General features: G+C 41.5%; 1 protein-coding gene across 1 annotated transcript; it reads right to left on the bottom strand.

Annotated features, from left to right (window-relative positions):
* Nucleotides 1-5,697: 5,697 nt before the first annotated feature.
* Nucleotides 5,698-8,460, bottom strand: USP26 (ubiquitin specific peptidase 26). Its single transcript, XM_027097538.1, has one exon. It carries the CDS (start codon nucleotides 8,458-8,460, stop codon nucleotides 5,698-5,700), a length of 2,763 nt encoding a protein of 920 aa, XP_026953339.1.
* Nucleotides 8,461-8,868: the final 408 nt, after the last annotated feature.

Here is an 8,868-nt window from a genome sequence, read left to right as displayed (position 1 = left end):
AACCAGCTTTTAGTTTTTTTGATCTTTGCTCTCGTTTCCTTCATTTCTTTTTCATTTATTTCTGATCTGATCTTTATGATTTCTTTCCTTCTGCTAACTTCGGGGTGTTTTTGTTCTTCTTTCTCTAATTGCATTAGGTGCAAGGTTAGGTTGTTTATTCGAGATGTTTCCTGTTTCTTAAGGTAGGATTGTATTGCTATAAACTTCCCTCTTAGAACTGCTTTTGCTGCATCCCATAGGTTTGGGGTTGTCGTGTCTGCATTGTCATTTGCTTCTAGGTATTTTTTTATTTCCTCATTGATTTATTCAGCGATCACTTCGTTATTAAGTAGTGTACTGTGTAGCCTCCATGTGTTTACATTTTTTACAGATCTTTTCCTTTAATTGATATCTAGTCTCATAGCATTGTGGTCGGAAAAGATACTTGATACAATTTTAATTTTGTTAAATTTACCAAAGCTTGATTTGTGACCCAAGATATCATCTATCCTGGAGAATGTTCCATGAGCCCTTAAGAAAAATGTGTATTCTGTTGTTTTTGGATGGAATGTCCTATAAATATCAATTAAGTCCATCTTGTTTAATGTATCATTTAAAGCTTGTGTTTCCTTATTCATTTTCATTTTGGATGATCTGTCCATTGGTGAAAGTGGGGAGTTAAAGTCCCCTACTATGAATGTGTTACTGTCGAATTCCCCTTTTATGGCTGTTAGTATTTGCCTTATGTATTGAGGTGCTCCTATGTTGGGTGCATAAATATTTACAATTGTTATATCTCCTTCTTGGATCGATCCCTTGATCATTATGTAGTGTCCTTCTTTGTCTCCTGTAATAGTCTTTATTTTAAGGACTATTTTGTCTGATATGAGAATTCATACTCCAGCTTCCTTTTGGTTTCCATTTGCATGGAATATCTTTTTCCATCCTGTCACTTTTAGTCTGTATGTGTCCCTAAGTCTGAAGTGGATCTCTTTAGACAGCATATATGTGGGTCTTGTTTTTGTATCCATTCAGCCAGTCTGTGTCTTTTGGTGGGAGCATTTAATCCATTTACATTTAAGGTAATTATCGATATGTATGTTCCTGTTCCCATTTCCTTAATTGTTTTAGGTTTGTTATTGTAGGTCTTTTCTTTCTCTTGTGTTTCTGGCCTAGAGAATTTCCTTTATCATTTGTTGTAAAGCTGGTTTGGTGGTGCTGAACTCTCTCAGCTTTTGCTTGTCTGTAAAGGTTTTAATTTCTCCATCAGATTTGTATGAGATCCTTGCTGGGGAGAGTAATCTTGGTTGTAGGTTTCTCTCCTTCATCACTTTAAATATGTCCTGCCAGTCCCTTCTGGCTTGCAGAGTTACTGCTGAAAGATCAGCTGTTAACCTTATGGGGATTCCCTTGTGTGTTATTTGTTGTTTTTCCCTTGCTGCTTTTAATATGTTTTCTTTGTATTTAATTTTTGACAGTTTGATTAATATGTGTCTTGGCGTGTTTCTCCTTGGATTTATCCTGTATGGGACTCTCTGTGCTTCCTGGACTTGATTAACTATTTCTTTTCCCATACTAGGGAAGTTTTCAACTATAATCTCTTCAAATATTTTCTCAGTCCCTTTCTTTTTCTCTTCTTCTTCTGGAACCCCTATAATTTGAATGTTGGTGCATTTAATGTTGTCCCAGAGGTGTCTGAGACAGTCCTCAGTTCTTTTCATTCTTTTTTCTTTATTCTGCTCTGCAGTAGTTATTTCCACTATTTTATCTTCCAGGTCTCTTATCCGTTCTTCTGCCTCAGTTATTCTGCTATTGATCCCATCTAGAGTATTTTTAATTTCATTTATTGTGTTGTTCATCATTGCTTGTTTCCTCTTTAGTTCTTCTGGGTCCTTGTTAAATGTTTCTTGCATTTTCTCTATTCTACTTCCAAGATTCTGGATCATCTTTACTATCATTAGTCTGAATTCTTTTTCAGGTAGACTGCCTATTTCCTCTTCATGTGTTAGTTCTGGTGGATTTTTATCTTGCTCTTTCATCTGCTGTGTGTTTTTCTGTCTTCTCATTTTGCTTATCTTACTGTGTTTGGGGTCTCCTTTTTGCAGGCTGCATGTTCGTAGTTCCCGTTGTTTTTGGTGTCTGTCCCCAGTGGCTAAAGTTGGTTCAGTGGGTTGTGTAGGCTTCCTTGTGTAGGGGACTAGTGCCTGTGTTGTGGTGGATGCGGCTGGATTTTGTCTTTCTGGTGGGCAGGTCCACGTCTGGTGGTGTGTTTTGTGGTGTCTGTGGCCTTACTATGATTTTAGGCAGCCTCTCTGCTAATGGGTGGGGTTGTTTTCCTGTCTTGCTAGTTGTTTGGCATAGGATGTCCAGCACTGTAGCTTGCTGGTCATTCAGTGAAGCTGGGTGCTGGTGTTGAGATGGAGATCTCTGGGAGATTTTCGCCATTTCATATTATGGAGCTGGGAGGTCTCTTGTGGACCGGTGTCCTGAATTTGGCTCTCCCACCTCAGAGGCACAGCACTGACTCCTGGCTGCAGCACCAAGAGCTTTTCATCCACACCGCTCAGAATAAAAGGGAGAAAAAGAAGAAAGAAAGAAAGAAAGAAAGAAAGAAAGAAAGAAAGAAAGAAAGAAAGAAAGAAAGAAAGAAAGAAAGAAAGAAAGAAAGAAAGAAATGAAGGAAGGAAGGAAGAGGATAAATTAAAATAAAGTAAGATAAAATAAAATAAAGTTATTAAAATAAAACATAATTATTACGAAAAATAATTTTTTTAAAGAAAACAAACAAAAAAAAACACGGATGGATAGAACCCTAGGACAAATGGTGAAAGCAAAGCTATACAGACAAAATCTCACACAGGAGCATACACATACACACTCACAAAAAGAGGAAAGGGGGAAAAAATAATAAATCTTGCTCTCAAAGTCCACCTCCTCAATTTGGGTTGATTCGCTGTCTCTTCAGGTATTCCACAGATGCAGGGTGCATCACGGTGATTGTGGAGAGTTAATCCGCTGCTCCTGAGGCTGCTGGGAGAGCTTTCCCTTCCTCCTCTTTGTTTGCACAGCTCCCGGGGTTCAGCTTTGGATTTGGCCCTGCATCTGCATGTAGGTCACAGGAGGGCATCTGTTCTTCACTCAGACAGGACGGGGTAAAAGGAGCCGCTGATTCGGGGGCTCTGGCTCACTCAGGCCAGGGGGAGGGAGGGGTACGGAGTGCGGGGCGAGCCTGTGGCGGCAGAGGCCGGCGTGACGTTGCACCAGCCTGAGTCACACCATGCGTTCTCCCGGGGAAGTTGTCCCTGGATCCCGGGACCCTGGCAGTGGCGGGCTGCACAGGCTCCCCAGAAGTGGGTGTGGATAGTGACCTGTGCTCGCACACAGGCTTCTTGGTGGCGGCAGCAGCAGCCTTAGCGTCTCATGCCCGTCTCTGGGGTCCGCGCTTTTATCCGCGGCTCGCGCCTGTCTCTGGAGCTCCTTTAAGCAGCCTTCTTAATCCCCTCTCCTCGCGCACCAGGAAACAAAGAGGGAAGAAAACGTCTCTTGCCTCTTCGGCAGCTCCAGACCTTTTCCCGGACTCCCTCCCGGCTAGCTGTGGTGCACTAACCCCTTTAGGCTGTGTTCACACAGCCAACCCCAGTCCTCTCCCTGGGATCTAAGCTCCAAATCCCGAGCCTCAGCTCCCAGCCCCGCCCACCCCGGCGGGTGAGCAGACAAGCCTCTCGGGCTGGTGAGTGCCGGTTGGCACCGATCCTCTGTGCGGGAATCTCCCCGCTTTGCCCTCCGCACTCCTGTTGCTGTGCTCTCCTCCGCGGCGCTGAAGCTTTCCCTCTCCGCGGCTCCGAAGCTTTCCCCCTCCGCCACCTGCAGTCTCTGCCCATGAAGGGGCTTCCTAGTGTGTGGAAACCTTTCCTCCTTCACAGCTCCCTCCCACTGGTGCAGGTCCCGTCCCTATCCTTTTGTCTCTGTTTATTCTTTTTTCTTTTGTCTACCCAGGTACGTGGGGAGTTTCTTGCCTTTGGGGAGGTCTGAGGTCTTCTGCTAGCGTTCAGTAGGTGTTCTGTAGGAGTTGTTCCATGTGTAGAGGTATTTCTGGTGTATCTGTGAGGAGGAAGGTGATCTCTGCGTCTTACTCTTCCGCCATCTTCCCCCTCCTATCTCTAGAGGGCATTTTTAAACTTTCCCACACCACTGAATTCCCGTTCACCTCTTTAAGGCTATTCAGGATTAAGAGCATCAACAAGCTCTTGGATTAATACAGCTGTACTAAAACTGTACCCCATACACAAGGGGACACGCCCATTTTGGTAAAGGTGGGACTGAACGTTCATTCCTTTTATATGATGTGAGAAATCCTCTTAGTACAAGTCATTTATTAATAACAAAGGTACAAGGCATTACAGACTCACTGCCTCAAAGACAGCAAAAGGCTAAATTACAGAGAAGGCACGAGCTTAATATCAGAATTACTAAATCCCTGAATGACATAAATTACAGAATATGACCACCTCAGGATCCATCAGGCTTTTAACCAGAATCAGATCATATCCAGGCGCAAGTTTTTTGACATTGTATCAAATCAGTAACAAGACTTTCAAATCCTACAAGTACACTTTAAAGCATTCATTGTTTATTAATTCAGGGAATGAGGCCACCATACTGTAAGTTACAGTTATGTAAACAAATTTGGAATTAGTCTTATAATGTTGAGTGAAGATTGTCCAAGGCTTCAGATGAAGTTCTGGTAATCAATGTTCCTTTTAGGCAATGCAAGTGCCCCTCTGATAAGACCAAAATGGCATGGTGGGCTTAGATCACCAAGAACTGTTTGTTAGCAGACAAACAGGAAAAGGTGTTCAGTTTCTTGAAGGCAAGTCAACTTCCCTATCCTCAAGGTTTAAACTTGATGGTATATAGCTCCTTTGGCATTGAGGAAAAGAAGGAATTTAGCAAACAATTTGGAGACTTGATATGGTGTTCAGTCTCATCTATGTACGCCCAGGAGGATTCATAAACTACCAGTTTCATTTAGTATTTATTGCCAAGACCCCAGCAACTATTGTCTCATTGCCAGGGGCTCAGCAAGTGGTTTTTTCATTTGTTTTGCCAGGACTTCAGAAACTATTTTTTCCCATCAAATCACTGAGTATGCTCATCAGAAGAATAATTGTGTGTGCCTGTTTTGATCATAATAAGTATACGAAGGAAAAGCATACATGAATATAAGAAACAAAAAATGCAATGAAACCTCTTTACAAAACATAAACAACTGAAACATACAACAGCACCAAGATACTTTACTCACTACAAAAGTGTTTCTCCATCAGTTTGCAGCCTCCCTCCCCAGAGTTTCTGAATCAGTGGGTCCATGGTGGAATCAAGAAATTGCATTTCTCACGAGTCCTTCCATGTTCCTTATGGTACTGGTTTGAGGACCACACTTAAAGTCCACAGCATTAGAATGTGGAAAGCACAGTTCTGGTCTAGTAGGAGAGATGAATTTTTATCAGCTGGAACTGTGGGGTTGAGGTTTTTGTATCAGGGTTAGAACAGAGATTTATTTCTAAGTAAGTAATTATTTATTTATTATACTAAGTAAGTAAGTAATTTATTTATTTCTAAGTAAGTGTTTCTGCTTAAGTTTGGTTGTAGATGCTAACTGCCTCTTCATGTTTAGCTAGAGTTCAAAGTTTTCCTTCCAAGTGATAGTCAAAGATGTTAAGGAGATGTATGTGAGTCGGAGGCTACTTCTTTTACTACTTCTGGGTCTACTTTGACTACTGCTTCCTTTGTGCTATGAGGCTGGGAGTTCTCTTTCCTTCCCAACAGTTCTTCAAAGATCTCATTGTGCATGTAAAAGAAGATGTACCCGGTTTGAAGCCTAGCCTCCTGCACTGGGGCCTCTTGGGTACTTGATACGTTTAGATCACTGTAAGAGAACCACACTTGCCTGTCAAAGTTGTAGGCATCGCTGACATAGTGTCCGGTGTTAGGCGTCTTTCCAATATGGCTGATAATACCAATGAGCCGATAGTCATGACTTTCTCTCATCTCGGCTTCTATTTTTGGTTTCCTGGCTGAAGATTTTGTCTTCGCCACATCTGAAGAGCCCTTTCTTCCAGAATATTTATTGGAACCCAAGACACCTCGGGAACTCACCTTGGTTCCCTGGAAATTTAATTGCGTAGGTCTGCATTTATCTGTGTGCCACTGGGCATCGGGGCCTGAAAGGCTCCGAATCAATAGAAGACCAAGGTCTTGTTCAAAGAGTCTTATCCCTCCACACTGCTGGGTCTCTTCAGGCACTTGGTAAGATTCTTCTGAAATTCTGGGTTTTTTACCTTTACAAAATTCTTCGGTGGTCTCAGGCATGCTCTCAAAATCTGCAGATATATTGGTTCTCTTGTATTTATTTCCTTTTCGACTTTTAGCCACTTTGTGATATGTATCTGGGCTGCTGGTGGGTGTACCTTTCAGAGAAAGGGAGCTGTCTTCCAGATTCCTCATTAAGCCTACTGCTAATAGCTCTCTTGCAATGGCTGCTCTATGTCTTAAGTTTACCAATGTGGACTCTATTATATTTAGTTTAGAATCTTCTCCCAGGTCTCCTTGCTGCTGCTTGAAGCTTGAAGCTTTATGAAGAGTCTGGCATGTTTGTAGTTCAGACTCTTTTTCTGATCTAATGTGTGGAGCCAAAGAATCCTTGGATTCTGAGGTCTGCTTTGTTGAAGCTGTCGATGAACTGATGGCTTCAGAGTTCATCTTCTTAAAGAGTTCTAAGACTTGGAAATCAGTAAGAGGTGCATTCTTGCTTAAGGGAAGCGGTGGTTTGGTAGTTTCATTGCAATGGGAAGATAACTTTAAGTATTTGGAAATAATGACTTTTTGGTCATCCTTCCTTAAGGACCCAGACTCACTAAATTTATAGCGTTTCAGATGCACAATAAGGACCCTGGGTAGCCTACTGAATTTATGCACTGCAACAGAACTCCTGTGCTTACACGTCTCACATTTATACTCAAGCTCTTCTGCTTCAAAGAAAAGATCAAAACTAGATTGAATAGACAAGGGACGTGCTTTTTCTCTCTGGGGAAGACTGACCGAAAGTGAATTGTTTGCCTCTGCCTTAAGGACAATTTGCCCACAGGATTTGCAACTAGTTGAGCGCAGCAACTCGAAATCAAAATTACTGGCGACAGGGCAAACAAGCACCTTGGTGTCAGCACTACCAGCAGAAACCTGCTGAGGTGAATTTCCTTCCTCAGATTCAATCTTAATCTTCCGAATTGTGTTTAATTTTCTCATGTTTTGTTTAATCTGATCTAAACAATGACCTAAAAACTCATACGCATCATTCTGCGCGTTGTCAGAGAATATCTCTGCAACTGCTGAAATGGTGTTTTTAAAAGTCACAAGTAACTTCTCCTTGATTTTTATGTTATAAATATCTTTCAAAACAAGCAGCTGCACCAAGCGTATGCTAAGGGCATCAAGGGGAGTTTCACCCTGTAAGAAGTCCTGATTGAGTAAATCATTAGCAAATGATGGAATCGAAAGTAAGGACTGTAAAACTGCATTCATGTAACAGGTGTTTCCCAAGTTGGGGAAGCCTTGATATAGTTTCTCTGAGTAAAAGTCAAAGATCATCTGGAGTTTGCCCCACTCTGGGTCATCCTCACCGTACTTCAACTCTGACAGAAATGCTAAATATATTTTCTCAGACACTCTTTGGAGAAGATCACTGACATCTAGGTAATGTTTTCCACTAAAATCGATCTTGAACGAAGGTCCAAGTTCAAATTCCTTATTCTGTTTTAACCCTTTTAATATTAATTCTCTCTGTTTGCGGCTTACATATCTCAAGGGGTACATCTTTGATACCGTTCCTTCCGAACAGGTATCCTCTTGCAGGAAAATCTTATTCATCTCTGAGCCAGATGATGGCCTCCTCTTCCCATATTCCTTTTCTAATAACTCTTCACAGGTAAATGTTGACAATTCTGATGCACACAAAGGCATCTCCTTATCATCAGGTGTTTCATTTCTTTCTTTCTCAAATGACTGACTACTTGACGTCTTACGTATTTTGTGAGATGCAGTTTTGCCACCTGCCTTCTGTGTTGTTGTACTGGCAAAGATACTCCCATCCCTATCAGGTCTTACGGGTGGTTGAGGATGGACTCTATCCAGGAACTTCTTCAAATTTTCGGCATCTCCGGAGGATAATTTTTCAATAATCAATAAGTCATTAGTCTGTAAACGTAAATGCAGATAATTTTGGTCTTCTCCAGAGGGTCTAAGGTCGATGTCTTCAATATTATTACTTAGCTGAAAACTTGCGTATGCTCCAGTATTGAAATAGACAACCAATATAACATTCCTCTCTCTTTCCACTATTTCAATGCATGCTTCTCTCACTTTGGACACCTTAGTTTTCTTGCTGCCTATTCGGACCAAACCACGTACAATTACAGCAGCCATGATTTCTTTACAAATAAAATTCACTTATCCTGAATTATCGACAATCTTAAAGTTTCAATTTGTTGGCTAATTCGCCTCTGGAGACAACACCAAAGAAATAGTTCTTTAGTTCTCTATGTAGAATGATCTTAGTGATAAAACCAATATGCTTCGAGAACTGTCCACGGTTGAATGAAGGCAGAGTCTTGATTCCCAAAGCAAGACCGCTACTGTAAAGAAAATCAAGAAAAATTATTTAAGCTATCAGAGAAATGCCTGGATAGAACTCAAACTCTACTCCCATACACTAAATCTTCTTTCCACTGCAATACTAGACTCCATTCTGATTAATTTCCACACTTCAACTGAAATCGTTAAACACTTGGAAGACTTTCAGTACACAGCTGAAGAGCACAATGAACAGTGTCT

This window comes from Aethalodelphis obliquidens, unplaced genomic scaffold (genome assembly GCF_003676395.1).
Source record: "Aethalodelphis obliquidens isolate GAN/ISIS:26980383/991018 unplaced genomic scaffold, ASM367639v1 scaffold115, whole genome shotgun sequence".
NCBI lineage: Eukaryota > Metazoa > Chordata > Mammalia > Artiodactyla > Delphinidae > Aethalodelphis > Aethalodelphis obliquidens.
This window is presented reverse-complemented; position numbering and strand designations above follow the sequence as displayed.

Excerpts from the sequence above, each read along its gene's own strand:
- USP26 (XM_027097538.1), bottom strand. The coding sequence starts at position 8,460 with ATGGCTGCTGTAATTGTACGTGGTTTGGTCCGAATAGGCAGCAAGAAA.